This window comes from Delphinapterus leucas, chromosome 11, assembly GCF_059928025.1.
Source record: "Delphinapterus leucas isolate spDelLeu-1000000601 "Yukka" chromosome 11, BTC_Dleu_Yukka2, whole genome shotgun sequence".
NCBI lineage: Eukaryota > Metazoa > Chordata > Mammalia > Artiodactyla > Monodontidae > Delphinapterus > Delphinapterus leucas.
Window position 1 is genome coordinate 102,353,897 of NC_143139.1, and position 21,332 is coordinate 102,375,228.

Here is a 21,332-nt window from a genome sequence, read left to right on the forward strand (position 1 = left end):
CTTGGAAAGCTTGGAAATCACCTAACTGCTTCCCAATAAAGGAGCAATTAAGTCACAGAACACCTACATTTTGGTGTAGGACCAACCATAAGAAAGGATGGCAGTCTCTATATTTACATATATTTTTACCTATGTATGCATAGGTGTCTGTATATAGTGCACACACACAGGATGCAACCCCCCCTCAACAAAACGCACACAAGAGAAAGTCAAGAACGGGGCGCCCATCCGGACCTGGGAGAGGAACCCACTGGATGGCAGTGAGAGGTTCTCACTTTCTACTTATTTAAATTTCTTACAAAAACCAGTTAATACTTCAGTAATGGTGCGGGGTGGGGGGAGGGTAGAGTTTTTAGGAATAGAGCTGCTAGGATCTCTTAAGGAGGGGTCTCAAAATCGCCTCTGTCCAGGCCCCTGCCACTCATTGGCGCGGACATTTGGGAGGTGAGGCCCAGGGACCTAGAGGTGGTGGGCGGGACGCAGCCCCGCCGATTGCACGCCGCAGCACCCAGTTCTTTACCCCTCCAGCCTCAGGGACAGTGTCCCCCACCAGAAGGTGGCGGAGGTGAGGCTGGCCTCCCGGGGTCTCTGGCCAGCCGCCCGCGCTCCCTACGGCCGCCGCCCTCTCTCGGGAGCACCCCGCCCCGCCCCGCCCCGCCCCGTCCCGCCGGCGCGTCCGGCTCCGCCCCCCTGGAAGACTATTTAGCCCCGAGGCGCTGAGGCTCAGGCCCCAGCAGGGCCCCGACCGCCAGCTGGCCGAGGAGGTTCACGCACCACTTCGTGTCGCTTTGTGTTGGAGACCCTCGCTGACCTACCGGCGCCAGCCCGCGCGCCCCGAGGTGCGGGCGGAAGCGGTGGCTCAGCCGAGGGCCGCCCCCAACACCTGCCCGGCTCACTGCCCCCTCCGGCCCCGCCCTCATGGTCCGGCTCTTGACGGTCACCCTCGGTTGCATCAGCTTCCTCTACCTGCAGCTCCCAGGCGCGCTGTCCCTCGGCCTGGCCCGGAGCCGGCCGCCCGCGCGACCCAGGTGAGCAGGTCTCAGACCACCCTGGCTGCCGGGGCAGGAAACCAGAGTGCTCGGGGGAGGCCTCGACCCCGACCCCTCCCCAGTTCCTCTAGCCCCTGGTTGGGGAAACCCCTCACCTGCTGCTGGGGCCCACCCCCTAGATCAAGGGCCAGCCCCAGGCCCTAAGCAACCCCCCAGCAGGGCAAGAGGTTCCTCTTTCTCTGCCTGTCCTCCGAAGGCATGCCCACTCCTCGACACTGGCAGAGCAGACCCCTCAAAAGGAAAGGTCGGCTGTGGGAGGGGAGGCTGGAGGGGCCTCAGGCCCGCCCACCTCCCCCCACCCCAAGGGAAGGGCTGAGAGGGAGTCACCTGAGTCCTGAGCTTAGTGGCCCACAGAGGCCAGGGCTGCCTCTTGCCCAGGGAGGAGCAGGTAAATGGGCTACTGAGTGGCTGAGGGCCAGGCCCTGAGCCCTGAGCTCAGTGGGCTTCCCCTGCCAGTGACCCCAGGCCTGTGTGGAAGGGAAAGTGGGTGGGTTTATGGGTCCCTGAAAGGCTGGCCCACCGGGCTTACTTCCTCCATCTCCCTCTGCAGGGAGCCCCCAGCCCGGACTCCTTCCAGTGGCTTGCAGTCCCGGCACCCTGCAGCCTGGCCTGTGGTCTGGAAGCTGCACCAGGCCCTCCAGCCCCAGAGGAGTGCCAGCCTGGCCCCTGCTATGGGTCAGCCTCTCCGGAATGGCCCCCGCCGACACTTGGGTCCCCGCAGGCCCCGAGCCCAGCTCCTGCGTGTGGGCTGTGTGCTGGGCACCTGCCAGGTGCAGAACCTCAGCCACCGCCTGTGGCAGCTTATCGGCTCAGCCGGCCCACACGACTCAGCCCCTGTGGACCCCAGCAGCCCGCACAGCTACGGCTGAGGCGCGGCAGGCCATACCCCTGCCTGTCCCAGCTGGGATGCCGCACCCTAATCCCAGAGCTGCAGCTGAGCCCCCAGCCCAGAACTAGCCCCGAAGCTCCTGCAAAGAGCAGTCACTGGAACAGCAGTGCAGGCCCCTGAGGACACCCCCGCCCCACCCTACCCCCACCAGGTTCTGCAGCAGCCAACCTCGAATGACTGTGGACACAGAAGCCAGTGCACGTGTGTGGACCCAGCAGATCCTGAACACCCAGGGGCTCTGCCCCTGGGGAGTGTAACACTTGGAGGCGGTTGGTAGCATTAGAGGACAGGGTCTGCCCAAGGACATAGGGCAGATGCCAGGGACCTGAACACCCTGGGCCACCTCTGGGCAAGCAGGAGAGAGGAGGGGCCCGGAGTTGGCCCAGCATGGCCTCTTCCCTGCTGGTCCTGACCTGGTAGGATTAAGGCTGGACTGCCCTGTTCCAGCTGGGCCCAAGGTCACGATGGAGACTCCCTGCCTGGGTGCCCTGAGGGCAGCTGGGGAAAGGGTGCAGGGGTTCTGGGGCAGAGCAGGGCAGAACACCCTTCCCACTCCCTAGGGCAGGGTGGGAGTGGGGCGGGGCAAATCTCCCAGCCCAAATCTCTCAGTTAAGGCGGAAGCACCACCACCTCAAGGTGGGTAGGGATGGCCGAACAGGGGTTGGGGCCCCGCGGGCCACAGGGGCTCCCTGAGCCCCATCCTGCCCGGCGTGGGGACAACAGGAGGCTGGAGCAGGCTTGCCAGGAGCCTGGGGGAGGGGACTGGCCTCAAATTATCTGAAGAACAAGTCCACAGCCAGGGGGCGGAGTTCTTGGTGTGTGTGTCTGCCCCCACCCCCCACCCGCCATGGGGGAGGGGGAGGGGCTTTAAGTGCTGTGACACCAGAGCCTTTTGCTAGTCCTGTAGTACTGGTGCCCTATGCCTCACGGGTTCAGAAATACGGTTTCCGTTATTTAACAAATGTTCATACAGCACTTAATTTGTCGATGTTTGCCATGTCACCCTCTCAGCCACCCTGTGAAGAGAGCATGCCTTTATCCCAGCTCTGCAGCCAGAGATCAGGGAGGTGCCTGCGGTCCCTGCAGTGCCCACCCACAGAGCCCATACCCTGGGTCGCTGGCAGGCCTGCCCCTCAGACCCCCGGGGGCCCCCTAAGGGCGGGAGGCTCCTGGAAGCGCCATCTGGCCTCCCACCCTTGCGCTTGCTCTTCCAGCTCAGGGCTCACCTTCCTTCCACCAGGCCCCGTGGGAATAGTTCAGGCTGGTCCCCGCCCCGCTGGGGAGATGAACTGAGGACAGCAGGGGCCCCGGGGGAGGAGCCGAGAGCGCCCAGGGGAGGCGTGGATGTTGGGGGGAGGCTGGAACAGGTGTGTGAGTGGGGGCTGGATGGGCGGCAGGCTGGGCCTCAGAGCTGGGAGCCTGTGGCCACCGAGGGGTGTAAAGCAGGCAGGGAGGGTGGGCTATGGCACAGGGCCAGGGGGACTGGGGGGTAAGGAAGAGGAGGGCTCCAGGAGGGCCGAGTCAGGGAGAGTCAGGAGCTCAGCTCGGCCCAGATCCTCCCTGGCCCCGGCCCTGGGGTAAAGTCCCTTGCGGTCTGGTTCTCCACGGGGGATGCTCCCCCTGCCAGAACACCACCCCACACTGCACCCTCCTTGTGGCAACGCAGACTGCCAGGAAGCCCCCAGGATTGCACCACCTGGTGCCCTTGCCGAGGTGCTGCCTGAGCCTTGGACTGTTTTTCCTTAGGGTCGCCCGCCATGGTCACAGCATCGCACTGTGGTCCACATGGCCCCTGAGCTCCAGACCGTGTCCTGGCTGCCTATCTGACACCCCACTTGGAGGCCTGGTGGCAGCCCCCCCGCCCCCCAGCTCCCCCACCCGCTGCCCCTCTCCCGCCTCATCTGGATCCACCGGCCGGCCCTTTGTCCCTTCTCTTGGTCCAAGCCACCACCTGCTTTGGGGTCATGGTTCCAGCCCCCGTCCCACCTCCCCAGGCCCCTCTCCATCCTTGCAGCCAATATTTTCTGAGCACATGTGGAAACAGAGAATAAACCCTGCCCCCACCCCCAGGGACTGAGATTCCAGTGGGAGGAGGCAGAGGAAACCAACCTCAAAAGTGCGTGAGGGATGCACATGTGCACATGCACCTGGGAAGCTGGAGGCGCTATGGGCTCACATGGGCCGAAAGCACTTTGCCGTTTCAAGTGGGGCCTGGTTGATTCTCAGCGTGGGCACGAGGCGCCTCGTGGAGTGCCCAGCACCTCGCACCTCGCCCACTGCCCTCTCCAGTCCCACTCACCCTGACGGCGCTCGGTGCCCGTCCTTCGCCAGAGTGCCGGCCTCTTTCCAGTGACGGGACCGTCAGCTCCAGGCGGTGCGCTCCCTGCTGTGCCCTCACTACCTAACTCAGCCCGCACATGACCAGCGCTGTGAATTCATCTCTGCCCTGACTCGAGATGGAGCCCCTCGCTCCAAGAGCCTGACAAAGACCCCCTGGACCAAATGTGAGCCCAAGGCTCCATCCTCGCCCAGTATTAGCAAGAATCACACCCTTGACAGAATCCTGGGGTTTAGCAAGAGTGCCCCCACCCTTGATGTCTCTCCTCTGGCTATCTTCCCTCCTGACCCCTGCCCACCCAGCCCACCCCAGGCCCCCTCCCTGCCTGGTGCCTGTAAATCTCCAGCTGACTGTGCTGGGGATTTTACTCTGTGTTCAGAGTGGAGCCCGACCTCTCCCTTCTAGGAAAACGTGAATAAAGTCTTCTATCCCATTTTAACAAGTGTCAAAATGACTTTCTGAAATAAGCCCCGCCCCGCCCCGCCCCAAATCCCAGGTGCCTGGGGATGATAGGGTGTTGGGAGGGGCCTACCGCCTGGGGCATGGAGGTGTTTAAAGCTTGGGAAGCAGGAGTGGGAGTCTGGCTACAGAGCAGCCTCGACCTCCCAGGCAGGTCAGTTGCTCCAGGGACTCTGAGGTTGGCTGGCGGTGGAGGGGGGGGGGGGCCGGGCCGCTGGGGCTGCTTCTATGCTGACACATTAACTCTCAGAGGCCAGGAGGAGGGTGGATGGTCACTCATTACCGAGGGCCAAGGCCAAGGGGCTGGGTGGTGTCCGGTCACTTATGTAACCTGTGGGCATATATACGGGCACCCGGGCCTGTGGAGCTCTGCCCCCTCTCAGGATGAAGGTGGCTGTGGTGAGTACCCCAGACCCCGCACGGGCTGCTCCCCCGGGGAAAAGGCAGCAGCACCACGCCCTCTCCCAGCGGGTTTCTGCCGCCCGCTCATCTGGGTCAAAGGTCTCCCTCCTTCCTGTCGTGGTCTAGCTGGGGCAAGGGTCGTCGGCCCAACCCCTGGGCTCCCTGCGGACCCAGGTCTTGAGAAGGAGATGCCGGGTAGGGGTGCTGCCAGAGCCGTGCATCACTGGGGAAGCAGGCATCCTCGGCATCCACCCTGCAGATAAGGACACCAGGAGCCTGGAGCGCCCGCGCCTGTGCTGGGAGGGGCTGTGCCCTGGGGCTCCCACTGCATCTGACAGTCTCGTACCCCCTTGGGGATGTCCTCACTCCCTCACGGAGCTGGCATTGTGGTGAAATGGGTTCACTCCCCCACCCAACCAGGACCCAGACCCTTCCCTGGTCTACCGGCCTGATATGGAGCCAGAGGCGGCCAAAGACAAGGGCAGCTTCCGAAACTACACGGTGAGCACCTGCGGCCGCCCCTCACTGCGCCCCTGCCTCTCCCACCCCTGGGAAGGGCAGCACCTGTCCCCTTGCACAGCTCCAGGGGCCACCCTGGGGATACCCCATTCGCGTCTCGCGGGGCCAGGCCTGGGATTGGGAGGCAGTGGCCCCCTGGGTGTGAAGGGCAGGGGTTGGCGAGCTGCCTGGCTGACCCTCTGCCTTGCAGTCCGGCCCTCTCCTGGACCGTGTCTTCACCACCTACAAGCTTATGCACACGTGGCAGACCGTGGACTTCGTCAGGAGGAAGGTAGCTGGAAGACTCCCAACCCGAACCCCCCGAGGGCCGACCCTGGGGCTACGCTGACCTCTCCCTTACTGGCCCAGCATGCCCAGTTTGGGAGCTTCTCCTATAAGAGAATGACTGTCATGGAGGCTGTGGACATGCTGGATGCGCTGGTGGACGAGTCGGACCCCGACGTGGACTTCCCCAACTCCTTCCACGCCTTCCAGACGGCCGAGGGCATCCGGAAGGCCCATCCCGACAAGGGTGTGCTCCCCACCCGCCCCGGCTGGTGGTGGGGGAGGGTGGAGGTCCGGCCCTCTCCCAGCAGGCCCTGCCCCCCACCCCAGCCCCAAGGCTGTCCCTCTGCCCTGGCCCCTGCACCCCCTCTAGCCTGCCCTGCCCCTCTCTCTCCCCCAGACTGGTTCCACCTCGCCGGGCTCCTGCACGACCTGGGGAAGGTCCTGGCTCTGGCAGGGGAGCCCCAGGTGAGGAGAGGGGTGGAGGGGGTGGGCAGGGCGGGGCCCAGGGCAGCCTCGGCTCTGGGCTCTGCTCTGGACACCCACTTGGTGGGCAGGCCAGTCAGGCCCACCCACCGTTGCCTGTCCGTCCCCAGTGGGCAGTCGTTGGAGACACCTTCCCAGTTGGCTGCCGTCCCCAAAGCTCTGTGCTTTTCTGGGACTCTACCTTCCAGGACAACCCTGACCTCCAGGACCCTCTGTACAGGTATGCTTCCCTCGCCATTGGCCCTCCCCTCTGCAGGGTGTTTCTGAGCCCCCCTCACCCTCTGTCTCTCCCTGCAGCACAGAGCTTGGCATGTACCAGCCCCACTGTGGGCTCGAGAACGTCCTCATGTCCTGGGGCCATGACGGTGAGGCCAGTTAGAGACAGCAACAGTGGGGACTGCGGTGGGGGCCACGCCTCTGGGTGCCTGGTGGTGACACCCTCTCTCCCCCAGAGTACATGTACCAGATGATGAAGTTCAACAAATTCTCCCTCCCACCGGAGGTAGGTGTGGGGGAGGAACCAAACCAAGAACCCCGCCCAGCCTAGCCCAGTCCATCCCAGTTCATCCCAGTTCATCCCAGTCCAGCCCAGCCTGGCCCAGCCTAGTCCAGTTCATCCCAGTGCAGCCCAGTGCAGCCCAGTCCATCCCAGCCTGGAGCGTGGGGTGTGGTTCCTCCTGCCCCAGGCCTTCTACATCATCCGGTTCCACTCCTTCTACCCGTGGCACACGGGCGGCGACTACCAGCAGCTGTGCGACGAGCAGGACTTGGCCATGCTGCCCTGGGTGCAGGAGTTCAAGTATGGTCGTGCCCGTGGGGGGGAGGCGGGGGAGGGGAGGGGACCCGGGGCTTCATGAGGCACTGTCCCTCCGCGTTGCAGCAAGTTCGATCTCTACACCAAGAGCTCTGACCTGCCAGATGTGGACAAGCTGCGGCCCTACTACCAGGGGCTCATTGACAAGTACTGCCCCGGTGTCCTCCACTGGTGACCGGCCTGCCCACCCTGCCCACACCCAGCTGGGTGCCCTGGGGTGACAGCCACTGTCAGGCACAGTGACGACCCACCCTGGCCTTTCTAGGGGACCCCACATACCCACCTGCATTCCCTGCCCCGTTGGCCCCTCTCCCCGGTTGCAATAAAGACTTTGAAGCAGGTCGTGAGTCTGACCCTCAAACCCTCATTGAGACCGAGGCGTGTCGTGGCAGGGCAGTAACTTGGGGGGGCGGGGGGCGGGACAGGCAAGTCCGCGATCTCGTGGACACGCGTGCCCGGCCATTTCTGCTGCCATAAGCATCTTGCTCGTCCTCCCAGCTCTGGCGTCAGAACCTGGGGTCACCCTGCCCACCTCCACATTCTGAAAACAGCCACTGAGTCCTCTGGGCTCAGTCCCCTTAAAGAAAACAATACAAAATACCTGATAGCTAGAAGAACGCACTACAGGAAACATCATGGTAAATGCTCCCTCAGGTTAACTGCCATGAACACGATCCACGAAAACACGCCAAGAAACCCTCCGTGGGCCCCAGGGTGCAGCCCTCACCTTGGCCGACAATCACCTTCTTTTCCTTGTGGTTTCGTCCCCCAAGTGTGCACCCCTCATGCTGCAGTTCAGCGTCAGCCTTCCCTCTACTAGCGGTTTATTCCTTTGAAGAAAGTGGCTCCTGTGTCTAGGGACTTCCTGTTGGGATTTGCTGGTTGCGTCCCCATGGTATCTATCAGCATACTTTCCTCGGTCTTTCTTGCTAACTGGTAACTAAATTTAGAGGCTTAGTCAGATTCAGGTTTGACTTGTTGAGGGCAGGGGTGCCCTAGAGGCGGGGGCTGTGCTTTATCCGGAAGCCCCGCTGTTTCCCGCGTTGTCAGAAGCTGCTGCGCGGCAGTCTCAGGTCTGAGAACACCCTCCACCGGATACAGTGAGAACGGCCAGGCTCCAGTTCCACCTTCACTCACCTGGTAGAGCCCCGCAGTGAAGAGCAGCTCCCCTGGTGCTGTTTGGTCCCTGTTTATGGAGGAAAGGGAAGTAAATGCTCCTGTTTCTCTCTTAATTTACTGTTTTGCAAGAGCTGGTTCCCTAGCATCCTTCAAACATGATCAAGTTGTCTGTTTTTGAATCAAGAACGCATAGATTTCAGCATATTTGCGCCTCAGTGAGTTATTCTTACTGGTGCTCAGACAGGTTTGGGGAGGGTCTTTCCTGTGGGCCCCGGCTTCTTCTGACCATCGCAAGGGTCTCTGGGATGTCTTGCCGTGTCTGGTGTAACAAGACGCCCGACTGTTTCCTGAGTCTGCTGTAACAAATTATCACAAGCTTGGTGACTTAAAACAACAGAAGTTTATTCTCTCAAGTGCTGGAAGGAAGCCAGAAGCCTGAGATCAATGTGTCAGCAGTGCCCCCGCCGGAGGCTCCGGGAAGATCCAGCCTCAGGTGACACCAGCGCACCCTGGCTGGTGGATGGCTGTCTCTTCTCTGTCTTCACGCAGCTCCTTTTCTGTGTCTGTCTCCCTCTGCCCCTCTTATAGAGACACCTGTGATGGTATTTAGTGCCCACCCAGACTATCCAGGATGACCTCCTCATCTCAACGTCCATAATTATATCTGCAAGATGCTTTTTCCAAGTAAGGTTACACTCACAAGTTCCAGGGATCGGATGTGGACATCTTTGGGGGCCATTTTCCAGTTTACCACAGAGGCTGCCCTAGACGTAGAATTGGCCCTTTCTCCAAGGAGCCTTGATTTTGCTGAGTGGGAGGTGGTATTACAAATCCACATGCTGGGGCTGAAGACCCAGTCACTTCTTGAATGTCCACTGGTTGTAGCCACGAAAGGTGGCACTGCCCGCTGCCCCCCCTGCCTTGTCCAGGCTGCTGCACGGTCAGACCCTCCTGTTCCGCTCAAACCCCACCCCGGCCCTCGCTGTGTACCCCAGCCCCTCTGTGCGCTGGTGTCAGGAGAGGACGGGCTCGAGTGTGTCAAGAGGCTTTGCCCAAGCTCTTCTCCACTCGCTGTGCTTCCTTCTGGAGAATTCCTGCCTGCCCTGGGCTCCCTCGCACCGTCCCTGGGCAGCCTTCCCAGCCGCGGCCCCCTCTCAGCCTTTGAGCTCAGGCAGGGCAGGTGCAGGGTGCCAAGGGGGTCCCTCCCTAGAGTTGCTTGTGGGGTGCAGGGGGCTCTGAGCCTGGACTGGGTGTGGGCAACGGGGCCTCTCAGCCTTCCTGGGAGCAGGGAAGAGGCTGGGGTGGGGAAGAGAAGCATGAGCCCCAGAGCTGGGCAGGGGGGTGTTGGACAGACGCCCCTCTGTGCCCTGAAACCCCCCGGGGCAGCCTCCCCAGTGCAGAGCAGGAGTGGCCACCTTTGCCCCTGCTCCTGGGTCCCCAGGCCTCTCTGTGGCCCTGCAGACCCTAACCTGGCCATCTGCAAAAAGGCCCCAGCGTGGGGGAAGGGCAGCAGGGGCCAGGGCTCCCGTATTTCTGTCTACCAGGGCCCCGCTGGGAGCCTCAGGGCACTTGGGCAGCTGAGGAGCCCGCAGAGAGGAGGAGGGGCTTGGCCCTCCCTCCAGCCTGCTCTGCTTTCCGTCACCGGACCGCTGCCTCACTGCACCCGCCCCTCCTGCAGCCCGCCGACTCCCACGGCCCGGGTCAGGCCTTCCAGCACCCTTCTAACTAGCCACGTTTCTCTGTCAAGGAACCAGTTTCTTCTAAGAGAGTGGTAGCGAGCCACAGAGTCTTAGAGGAATGTAGAATTTGTTATCAGGCCCCTTTGGGGCTGAAAGTTGGCAACGCCTGCCGGTAATGAAAATCTGGTGGGTTTGTGGCCTGCAGGAGCGTAGTGGCTGATTATGGCCTTGTTACTCTGGCCAGGCCGAGGGGACTGTGACCACAGAGGAAGGTGGCTGCTTCCAAGGGCACTGATGGCCTAAGAAAATACAACAATAAGCTCAAACCCCTACATTTCAGGCTCAAGCCTGAACTGAAAGAGAAACAGTCTGTGGCTATACCCAGACCGCAGCCCTTAGGGCTTGGTAGGCAGCTGCCTGGCGGCCCCCGAAACTCTAGGCTGTCAGGGGCCTGTGAGGTCACTGCTATTTTCACCCAGAGACGTCATTGCCTTTTCACTGAGCCCCCATTCCCATGGTGACAGAATGTCACAATGGGGGCAACGGTTGTGGCCGTGGCCGTCTAGTCCTCACTCTTGCAGTTTAAAAAAAGGTAAGTTTTACTTAAGAATATCTTTTTTTATCTTTTGGGTGGCACCATGTGGCTTGCGGGATCTTAGTTCCCCAACCAGGGATTGAACCCAGGCCCTCGGCAGTGAAAATGCTGAGTCCTAACCACTGGACGGCCAGGGAATTCCCAAGAATGTCTTTGATGAAGTAGTAAAAGCTATTGATACTGTTAAGTCTCCTCCTTGAGTGCAGCTCTTTTTGAAGCTGGGGGGGACAGGAAGTTCTGTGCGGGCAACAGCAGGACGGCTGCCTAGGGAGAGCGGGTGTGGCCCCAGCTGCCAGCTCAGCGGGTCAGTCTTACTCGGGAGAACAACTGACAAACACACCCGAGTCACTCAGCCTTGGGGATTTGGTGATCATTTCCTCAAAAATGGACAAACTGAGGGCTTCCCTGGTGGCGCAGTGGTTAAGAATCCACCTGCCAACGCGGGGAACATGGGTTCGAGCCCTGGTCCGGGAAGATCCCGCATGCTGTGGAGCAACTAAGCCCGTGAGCCACAACTACTGAAGCCCGCGTGCCGCATTGAAGAGTAGCCCCTGCTTGCTGCAACTAGAGAAAGCCCCCGTGCAACAATGAAGACCCAACACAGCCAAAAATAAATAAATAAATTTATTGTTTAAAAAAATGGACAAAGGAAAACGATGACAGCATTTATTGCCAATGATAACATTTAGCTTTCAAGAAAAAATTGGGATTTGGGAAAACTTGTGTCCACCACCGTGAACTTGACAGCTTCCTCATACTTAAAGGTTTGTCTGATAAGGTGGATGGTGAAATTAATGAGTGTGATTTTTTTAGACTGTACGATGGAATGTGTCAACATCTGGAAGATTTGCATAACTCACTGAGCCAAGATTTTCCAAATGACCAATATGTGACCCACCAAAATCACACCTGAGTAAAAATATCCATTCAGAGTGCAAGATGCACACATGGATTTTCACGTGGGAGAGGACAGAAAGCTCACTGGTAAGGTTTCAGATTCCAAATTGCAGTAACCCCCCAAGAAACTACCACTCGCACCCCACGACCCCAAATCAGTGATCTGATGGAATGGTGCAGCCACCAGTCGAAGCCCTAGCCGTGGTGCCAGCTTGGAGACGGCGCCTCTGGGAGTCGGGCTGTGGAAAATGCCCTGTGTCTGGGAGCCATCTGGTGCACGTGGCTCTCACTCCTGCACCCGCGACCCCTGGAGAAGCTGTTGCTGCCTGCCCCAGTGACCGGGTGACGCTGCATGTGGAATGCACTTCTCAAGGAAGCAGTGCTTCCTCCCACAGACAGCCCTCTGAGCTGGGCAAGGCCAGCCACGTGGCCCTTCTGAGCACCTTGGCAGCTGAATGAGCAGGCAGCTGAGGGGCGTGACCAGGGCTGACCTCCACTGGGAGAGGGCTGCTGGTGCAGGGCTGAGAGGCCAGGAGGACTGGGAACAAGCTCCTGGAGACCCATAGATGTGCAGTGCTGACTCCAGCAGCCAGCTTAGTGGAAGACGGCAGCGCCCTCTGCAGACGGGCCCGAGGGCTCAGCTGCCTCAAGACTGTGGGCGTGGAGGCCCGACCAGCCCTGCCTCGTGATTGTTGCAGGACCAAGCACAAGCTGTATTTTTTCCTTGCTGTCCTTCAAACATCTTCTGGAGGCTAACTTCACCGTTCAATGAGATGTGAGATGTAGAATTGCGAGATGCGACTGTACTGAGCTCATGGGTGGGTGTCCAGCTGGAGCCTGGAAGTGATGTGGGTGCCTCCCCACCTGGCATGAGCGAGGGGTTTTGAGTGAGATGTAGAGTGGCTGCCTTGCGTTAGTGGAACGTTGTGTGGGTCTGGGGAGGGAGTGTGAATCAGAAAGATGGCCTCATCAGGGGCCTGGGTACCCAAGGGGGTGGGTGTCGGAACTCTTCCTGTGGACGGAGGCTCTGCCTTTCCACGAGTCTGGGTGGGAGGCTGGGCTGCACTTCCTCTCCCACCTTTCCTTTTGGAAGCCAAGAAACTTGGTGCTAGCCCAGGAGCCATGGGGCCCACATCCCAGCCCCACTGGACTCCGGAGTCAGCCCTGGGTCCCGGCACTGTGTGTCCTCACCAGGCCAGGCTATGGTAAGGTTTTGCCTCTGGTCAATCTTAGTAAGTTTACTCTTGGTAAAGGGAAGTTCACGTGAATTACTGGCTCATTGCATTTGTAGGTTTATTCATTTATGGGGTTTTTTTTGAAGCTTGGGAAGGTTGTGTTGCGTCAGATGACTGAACAGTTAGAAAATAAATTAAATTTATAAAGCACTTAGAATATTTTAGGCATTTAAAATTTATAAATGGAACCCTTCAGAGTTATTGCTAAAACCTGCTAGAGTTAAATAGAAGAGAGAAAATGAAAGTACATGGATTGGGAGACTCACTACTGTTAAGAAGACAATACAGTTAACCCTCGAACAACTCCGGCTTGAGCTGCACGGTCCACTGGTATGTGGATTTTTTTTCACTAAATACATATTACAGCACCACATGACCCTCGGTAGGTTGAACCTGTGGATTTGGAACCTCGGATATGGATGGCAAACTGTGAGGTTATCCTCGGATTTTCGATTGGTTAGTGTTCGTGTTCCTAACCTCAGCGCTGTTTAAGGGTCAAACTACTATCAAAGCGCTCTACAGATTCCGTGCAATCTCTATCAAAATTCCAATGGCGCTTTTTTTTTTTGCAGAAATAAAAACATCCATTCTAAAATTTCAAGGGATCCCAAATAGCAAAAAAATCTTGAAAAACAATAAAGCTGAAGGACTCACACTTCCCAATTTCAAAACTCACTATAAACCTACAGTAATCAAAACAGTGTGAGGGACTTCCCTGGCAGTCCAGTGGTTAAAACTCCACAATTCCACTGCAGGGGGAGTGGGTTTGATCCCTGATCTGGGAATAATGATCCAGCGCACCACATGGTGAGGCCAAAAAAGAAAAGGGGTGGGGGCCAAAGGACTTGGATAGACAGTTCTCCAAAGGAGATATACAAATGGCCAATAAGCACATGAAAAGATGCTCAGCATCATTAGCCATTGGGCAAATGCAAATCAAAACCACTTTGAGGGCTTCCCTGGTGGTGCAGTGGTTAAGAATCCACCTGCCAATGCAGGGGACACGGGTTCGAGCCCTGGTCCAGGAAGATCCCACATGCCGCGGAGCAACTAAGCCCGTGCACCACAACTACTGAGCCTGCGTTATACAGCCCGTGAGCCACAACTACTGAGCCCATGTGCCACAACTACTGAAGCCCGCGCACCTACAGCCCACACTCGGCAACAAGAGAGGCCACTGCAACGAGAAGCCCGTGCACCACAACGAAGAGTAGCCCCCGCTCGCCGCAACTAGAGAAAGCCCGCACGCAGCAACGAAGACCCAACGCAGCCAAAAATAAAGAAAGAAGACAAAACAAATCACTTTGAGATACTATTTCTTACCCATGAGGACGGCTTTTATCAAAAACGGGAAAATAACAAGTGTTAGTGAGGATGTGAAGAAACGGGAACCTTGGTACACTGCCGGAGGGAATGTAAAATTTAAAAGACGCAGCAGCCGCTGTGATAAAGGTTGGTGGCTCCTCAAAAAGTTAACCATAAAATTGCCACGTGATCCTGCAATTCTACTTCTAGGTATACACCCAAAAGAACTGAAAGCAGGGACTCAAACAGATACTTGTGCACCCACGTTCACAGCAACATTATTCACAACAGCCAAAATGTGAGAATAACCCAAATGTCTAGTGATGGATCAATGGACAAAATGTGGCATAAACATACAATGGAATATTATTCAGTCATAAAAAGGAATGAAGTTCTGACACAGGCTACTGCACAGATATACCTTGAAAATATTATGCTAAGTGAAAGAAGCCAGACATATAAGGGCACAAATTGTATGATTCTATTTACATGGTGTCCAGAATAGCTAACTCCACGAAGACAAAAAGTAGATCAGTGGTTGCTGAGGTCATGGGAAGGAGGGGTTGGAAGACGCCAGCTAGGCAGAACAGGGTTCCTTCCTGAGATGATAAAAAGGTTTTAAAATTGACTATGGTGATTGCTGCACAACTCTGAATCTACTGGAAGCCACTGAACTGTGTCCTTTAAGTGGGTGAGTTGTATGGCACGTGAATTACATCTCAAAGCTGTTATGGAAAACAAACACCTTCCCCACCCCACTCCAAAAGACATTCATACACTGAGCTTAAAAGCCTAAAGGACAGATTTTAAAATTTTAAATATATTACAGTTTAAATATATATATAGTTGAAACTGTTATATTACAGCTGTCCCTCCGCATCCAAGGGGGATTGGTTCCAGGAATCCCCCCAGATACCAAAATCCACGGATGCTCAAGTTCCCTTACACAAAATGGTGTAGTGTTTGCGTAAACCTACACACATCCTCCATACACTCTAAATAGTCTCTAGATTACTTATAATACCTAATACAAGGGAAATGCTATGTAAACAGTTGTTGATTGTGCAGCCAATTCAAGTTTTGTGTTCTGGAACTTTCCGGAATTTTTTTCGATTATTTTCAACCCGAGGGTGGTTGAGTCCGTGGATGCAGAAGTTGAGGATACAGAGGGTCAACTGTACTGTCTTTGTTTTGTTTTCTTTATTGCTTTCTATTCCGTTGATTTTTGCTCGTTTTAAAAAATATTCATTTATGGCTCTGTCGGGTCTTAGTTGCGGCATGCGGGATCTTTTGCTGTGGCGTGCAGGCTCTCTAGTTGCGGTGCGCGGGCTTAGTTGCCCCGTGGCATGTGGGATCTTAGTGTCTGGACCAGGGGTTGAACCCGAACCCCCTGCGTTGGAAGGCGGATTCTCAACTATCTGACCACCAGGGAAGTCCGCGGGCTGTTATGTACTGTCTTAAGCCAAAGGTCAACTTACAGATCATTTAATTGTGTCTAGGAGCATCCGAAGGCTCAGGTCACAGGTCCCCTTGAGCCATGTGTGACAGTGGGCACGGGCTGAGCGTGGAGCACTGTCTACCTGGGTCAGTCGGGGGGGCTCAGTGACTTGGGGGGGAGGGGTTGGGCACACTGGGGGGCTCTCCAGGGGTCTGTGAGGTGAGAGCATGAGGGGTAGGGGCTGAGGGCAGAGCCAGACACAGGGGAGGCAGTGACTTCCTGATTGACAACCGATCTCCAAACCAAAACCTGGACAGTGCCTTCATCTGCTGCTCCCAGGAAGTGGTCAGAACACAGGTGGTCATACGCATCCTCCCTCTTCCGCCCCCGGTCCAGGGCCTCTGTTCCTCCTTGCTCTCCCAACCCACGCCCCATTCCGCTGTCACGGGCCTGACGAGTTCCCTCCCCCATGTCTCCTCCACCCCTGCCTAGGCAAGGGCCAGTGTGCTGACCCTTCAGCTCTGCCCTGAGATGAGGAAGCAGGAGCAGGAGAGTGGGAAGGGGCTGCGTTCTGGTGAATCCTCCAGTCCTCAAGATGGTTTCAGGCCCCCACATTCCAGCACCAACCTCACGGCCTTGACATGTAGAGCTGACAGGCCGGCCAGGCTGTGCGGCACTGAGGCTCAGGGCCTCAGGCAGCACCAGCTCACACACTTGCGTCCATTTTATAAACGAGAATGTTGAGGACTGCACAAGCAAAGGCACCCAGGAAGACTGGTCAGCGATCAGCCGGACAGTATCTGGGCTGTGTGCACCGTCAAAGGCAGGGACGGCCCACTGCCCTCAGGCTCCCCAGTGGGAAGGAAATGGCAGGCGCAGGATCGAGCACGAACTGCATTTATTCATTCACGGATCCAGATGACAGGACAGGCTGCTGTGGAGATGACCGCAGGGTCGTCCTTCCTCCTCTCCCGCAGCAGGGCAGCCGCATCCCTTCCTATGCAGGAGCTCGCATCAGGGGCATCAGGCTCGGACCCCTACGGTGGGAGCAAAAGGGGAGGACCTCCCACAGCCCTGATTACAGTGTCCTGGGAAGGACCCTGGGCCAAGTCACACACGGGCCTCCTGGGCCATCCATCAGGCCAGAGAATGCCCTGGGATGGCACGTGGTTAGCGTGGGTGGACGAAAGGGCCCTCGAAGCAAAAGGGCAGCCAGCGCCTGCCCCACAGGGCAGCACCCCAACCTGCGTCTGCGTGGCAGCTGGCTAAGGCACGGTGGCTGGGCCACACCCTGCTGCAGAAGGCCAGAGATGAGCCGGGACCCTGACCCTCTCCGGACGTGTGGCTGACAGAATGGGGCTACTTTTTCCGCCGAGGGGTCTGGGAACCGCTGCTTACGTCGGGGTCTGGGGAAGCCTGTTTGCTGGCGGCCACCGAGTCCTCCGGAGGGGCTGGCCTGTGCTTCTCCTCTTTGGCCCGAGGGGAGGACTGGGGGCCCAGTAGGGCCTGCATGACCCTAATGGCCCCCACGGTTCCGAGGAGCCCCCAGAGCAGGGCAGGGGCCTCCAGGGCAGACAGCTGTTTCCGCATCCAGCGGAGCGCCTGAGCCAGGGTGCTGCTGGAGCTGCGGGCCCGGGGCGGGCTCTTGTCCTGGGGGGTGGGGGTGGGGGGTGGAGTAAGGCCTGGGCCCACCCCTGCCGCCCACCCCAGGCTGGTTGACGCCTTCCCACCTGAAGGCCAAACTGGCGGAGCAGCATGTCCAGCGTCGGGTCCCCCAAGGACACGGACGGGAAAAATTCCTCCACCCACTGGCGTCGCCACCACTGGCTGCAACAGCACGGGGCACTCAGGCGGCGCCAGCGCGCAGGCCCCGCGCACCCCGCCTGGCGCCCGGCCTTACCCCTGCTCCCCGGGCTTCGAGAACCAGTACTTGTAGCGCTGGGCTCGCACGTAAGTGGGCGGCTGCTTGTGGAAGGGGTACCTGGGCGCGTGGTTCTGGATGAGGCGGATCACTGCGAGGGGCGGGGAGCTTGCTCAGCCTGGGCCCTCCCCGCGGCCCCGCCCCCTAGCCCCCACCAGGCCCCGCCCCTCCCGGCGACACCTCCAGCAGCCCTGCCCCCGCAGGTCCCCCCAGACCTCCCTATAGGTTCCGCCCCACGGCCCAGCCTCACCTGGCTCTTTGCCCTGCAGCAGGCGGAGGACCAGGCTTGTGAACCAGGGACTGTGCGTGTGCGGGCCCAGGGCCGCGAACCACATCTGCCAATCGAGGCGCGGCTGGTGGGGCACCACAATGGGGGGCGCCCGGCTCACGTTACCGGGCTTGTACATGAACTCGATTTCCTGCTGGGCAGAGTGAGGTTTAGCATTATCAGCAGGACCTGGTTCCCGGCTCCTCCCCCCAACCCCACGCCAGTGGGCTCCCCAGCCCCGTGGAGCCCGCCAGGTGCCCCAGACAGGGGCCCCAGGGAGCTCTCACCGTCCAGTGGTGCCCGTCATAGCTGCCCTCGAGCACCACCTCGGGCCGTCCACCCAGACCAGTCATCCGGCGGAAGAGGCCATAGGAGTGGGCCAGCTGCAGGTGCTCCACAGTGCCAAACAGGCGGTGGGCCCCAGTCCAGAGGCGCCCATGGGTCGAGGGCTCCATGTAGGAGTATGGCACCTAGACACAGGTAGGCAGAGGCTCAACAATGACCTTCCAGCCCTCTCCCGACCCCCTACCCCGGCCGCAAGGGACTACTCACCAGGCTGATCATGAACAGGGCCACCGTGGCAGTGCCGAAGATGGACAGCTGGACTGCAGCACAGAACTTCTGCAGCCACCCTCGCATTTGGGTCCACCTGGGGGGCAGGGGACCGAAGCGCAGTCAGGCCTGCTCTGCACAGCCCTACCCCACCCACTTAGACCATGTACCTCCAGAGGGCGGTCAGCAGTTCCCAGGCAAGGGAGGCTGCACCCAGCCACATGGTGGGTAGGGTCACCATCTTCAGCCACTGGGAGAACTGGTGGAAGGTGAAGGCTGTGGAAGGAAGGGGGCGTGAGGAGGGATGGGAGAACTGGTGGAAGGCGAAGGCTGTGGAAGGAAGGAAGGGGGCATGAGGAGGGATGGCCTAGCCTCTGCCCTCTGAGCCCCCAGCTGGCACTCACTGGTCTTGGAGTGAACAGTGCGCTGCTTCCAGTCCACCTCCAGGCCAAAGCAGTGCACCACGCCGCAGGCCAAAAGCCCATAGACGGCCAGCTCCAGCAGCAGGGCCAGCAGGGCCTTGGGCCAGGCTGCAGGGCAAGGAGGTCATGGGTCGGTCGGGAACAGGGCTGGAGGGTCTACGGCCAGGGGGCTGGGGCGGAGCTAGAGCAGGGTCACTTGCGGGGTGCTGGCAACACTCTGGCAGGCAGCAGGGGTGAGGACGGCTGTCTGTCCGGGACAGGCTGACACTCACAGGTGGGCGTCTTCTTGCGGCGGCTGTTGCCAGACGCGGCGGCCAGGTGTACATCATCCAGGAGGGCAGTGGTGAGCACCAGGGTGAGCAAGTTGAAGAAGTTATAATTGCCAGTGACGATAATCAAGACTTGCAGCAAGACCTGGGGAGGGGCTGGACTCAGAGCTTGCAGGCGCCGCCCCCTTCCTGGGCCCTTCAGAGCCTACTTCCAGGCCCCTCTGCACCATCTCCCCCCCACCCCGCCCCACCTAGATCTCTCCTGCAGGCCTCTGTGCCCTCCTCGTCACCGCATGCAGACCTCTGTTTTCCCACTCCTCCTGTCCTCCCCCTGGGCTCACAACTTCCACGGCTCCCCACCACCACCTGGAGAAAACCCGAGCTCGGCACGCCTCGTGCGGCGGCCCTTCCCCACCTGCCCCTGCTGACCCAAGATGGACATCCTCCAGCGAGGCTGCAGCCCTGCCCCACAGGCATACCTTCAACCTCAGGCTGACTCGCTCCTCTGCCCATGAGGCCTTTCTGACTGCTGGCAGCAGACACCCCATCCCCAGTGGGACCCTCTGGGCAGTGCAGAGGAAGGCCACGTCCTGCCTGGCTTCCTGATGGCTAAGGACCCCACCCACCTGGGAGTAGAAGGCAGCCAAGCGCAGGCGGCGAACTGGAGCGAAGAACAGAGGGGGCACTGCAATCTCGATGAGGAAAGTGGCCACCACGCCGAGCTTGTGCAGCCAGACGGGCAGATGGTGGGCAAACCAGGAGGCGGGCGTGGGCAAGCACTGAGTCTCGAAGTGGTAGGTGAGGGCTGCGGGTGACAGGCGGGTGGTCAGGGCTGGGCAGAGCCCCCAAGACTGCCCCACGTCCAGACAGGGACCTCACCGGTGAGCCCCCACCACGCGGGGCAACGGCTGGTCAGCTTGACCACACCCGAGGCAAACATGAGGCGAAACAGCAGCCAGCGCACGAGCCAGAAGGGGAGGTCTTCGTGGGGCGAGACCCCTGCCAGCCTGCCCTGGGCCTGCTTGTGGCGCGGGGGCAGCCTCAGAGGGGCCACCAACAAGGCCAGGAAGCCAGTCTCCAGCAGAAGGGAATCCCTGTGGGGAGAAAAAATAGCACAAAGGACCTCCTCCCCATCAAGGCTGCCCCCCTAAGGGGGTCCTCCCGGGAGAGACAAACACACCCCACCCCATCCCACCCACCCAGCCTCCTGCAGCCCCACACCCAATAGTCACTCACCACTGGAAATAAAGAAACACCTGGCCCACCTGCAGGGAGAAGGGCTGTCAGGGAACAGGGGGTGTGTTTGCAAAGGCAGGCAAGGCAGAGGCACGGGTGGGGTGGAGAGCGCACGGGCCTGGAGCGAGCTGGAGATAAGGGTCCCAGTGGTGCAGGGGGCAGCAGGCAGCCCTCACTTGCCTGGTAGGCAGACAGGTAGGCAGCCCAGAGCAGCAGGTAGACAAGGAGGTGGCGCAGCTGGTGCAGCAGCAGGGCTCCCAGGGCCAGCAGGGTGCCCAGCAGGCTCAGCAGCTCCAGGCCCTGTGCTGTGTCCAGCCCCAGTAGCGGAGTCTCCCACAGCAGCGTTGGGGTCTCCCACAGCTGCGGCCAGCGTCCCTTTCCCTGTGGCCGCAGTGTCCTCCGTGCAGGCAGGATGCCCTCAGGGCCGTACAGGCCTGTGAGAGGGCACGTCAGGGCCAGGCACTGGACACTGCCCTCCAAGGCTTGACTCCTCCCACCAGTCAGGGCCTTCAGGCCCGCCTCCCCAGGTCAAGCCCTGCAGACCCCCGCCCCCCAAATCTAGGTCAGGACCTGCTGACTCTACCCGCTCACAGGTCAAGGCCTGCTGACCCTCCAGACCCCCCCACCCAGGTCAGGCCCCAGGCCTACCCGACTCCCCCAGGTCAGGATCTTCCACCCGGCAGGGCCCTGTTCCCCCTTCCTCCACGCCAGAGCCTGTTCTCTTACCTGCCCACCAGGTCTGGGCCCACCCCCCTCAGGGCTCTGCCCCCCCGACCCAGGTCAGAACCCAGAACCCTACTGAAAATGAACCCTTGCACGCCTTCCCACTGCCCACACCCCCGCAGCCCGCAGGACACAAACCGCAGCCCCCTACCCCGTGCATCAAGGCCTGGACCTCACTCCCGCCCCCAGGCAGCGGAGTGTCTGGTGGGGAGATGAGGGGTCACAGGGCGCGGGTTGGTGGGGGGGTCCGCCTTCGGCGCCCTCACCCGGGATCTGCATGTAGAGGGAAGCGAAGGCGAACATGAAGACGGCGGCCACGCCCTGGAGAAAGAGCTGCCGCGGGAGCCGGGAGCCAGCCATATCCGCTACGCTGCTGCGGGATGGACTGGATCCCAGGGTCCGGTCCAGTCCGCCCCGCCCCGCCCCGCCCCGCCCCGCCCCGCCCCGCCCCGC

At 59.7% G+C, this 21,332-nt stretch overlaps 3 protein-coding genes across 6 annotated transcripts; 2 read left to right on the forward strand and 1 right to left on the reverse strand.

Annotated features, from left to right (window-relative positions):
* The first annotated feature begins 651 nt into the window (after nt 1-651).
* On the forward strand, nt 652-4,729 carry ADM2 (adrenomedullin 2). 3 transcript variants are annotated; one of them, XM_089921548.1, is made up of 3 exons: nt 652-1,028; nt 1,600-1,819; nt 3,685-4,729. In XM_089921548.1, exons 1-3 carry the CDS (start codon nt 919-921, stop codon nt 3,763-3,765), a joined length of 411 nt encoding a protein of 136 aa, XP_089777674.1. In that variant the 5' UTR covers nt 652-918; the 3' UTR covers nt 3,766-4,729. The 3 variants fall into 3 exon arrangements, 2 of the variants coding, with proteins under 2 accessions (XP_089777674.1, XP_022452726.1); XR_016395097.1 differs by having other exon boundaries at nt 676-1,028; nt 1,600-2,207; XM_022597018.3 differs by lacking the exon at nt 3,685-4,729 and having other exon boundaries at nt 676-1,028; nt 1,600-3,065.
* Nucleotides 4,730-4,823: 94 nt separating this feature from the next.
* MIOX (myo-inositol oxygenase) lies at nt 4,824-7,560 on the forward strand. Its single transcript, XM_022596797.3, has 10 exons — nt 4,824-4,889; nt 5,558-5,638; nt 5,847-5,927; nt 6,005-6,167; nt 6,321-6,388; nt 6,517-6,626; nt 6,704-6,771; nt 6,859-6,908; nt 7,093-7,205; nt 7,287-7,560. The coding sequence occupies exons 2-10, from the start codon at nt 5,591-5,593 to the stop codon at nt 7,393-7,395; spliced, it is 810 nt and encodes a 269-aa protein (XP_022452505.3). The 5' UTR covers nt 4,824-4,889; nt 5,558-5,590; the 3' UTR covers nt 7,396-7,560.
* Nucleotides 7,561-16,369: 8,809 nt separating this feature from the next.
* LMF2 (lipase maturation factor 2) lies at nt 16,370-21,298 on the reverse strand. 2 transcript variants are annotated; one of them, XM_022596926.2, is made up of 14 exons: nt 21,146-21,298; nt 20,337-20,590; nt 20,157-20,185; nt 19,800-20,014; nt 19,547-19,725; nt 18,924-19,065; nt 18,634-18,759; nt 18,400-18,505; nt 18,230-18,326; nt 17,965-18,147; nt 17,660-17,828; nt 17,389-17,500; nt 17,219-17,315; nt 16,370-17,138 (listed from the first exon to the last, which is right to left on the reverse strand). In XM_022596926.2, the coding sequence occupies exons 1-14, from the start codon at nt 21,237-21,239 to the stop codon at nt 16,848-16,850; spliced, it is 2,094 nt and encodes a 697-aa protein (XP_022452634.1). In that variant the 5' UTR covers nt 21,240-21,298; the 3' UTR covers nt 16,370-16,847. The 2 variants fall into 2 exon arrangements, with proteins under 2 accessions (XP_022452634.1, XP_089777675.1); XM_089921549.1 differs by having other exon boundaries at nt 17,660-17,831.
* Between the last annotated feature and the right edge of the window lie 34 nt (nt 21,299-21,332).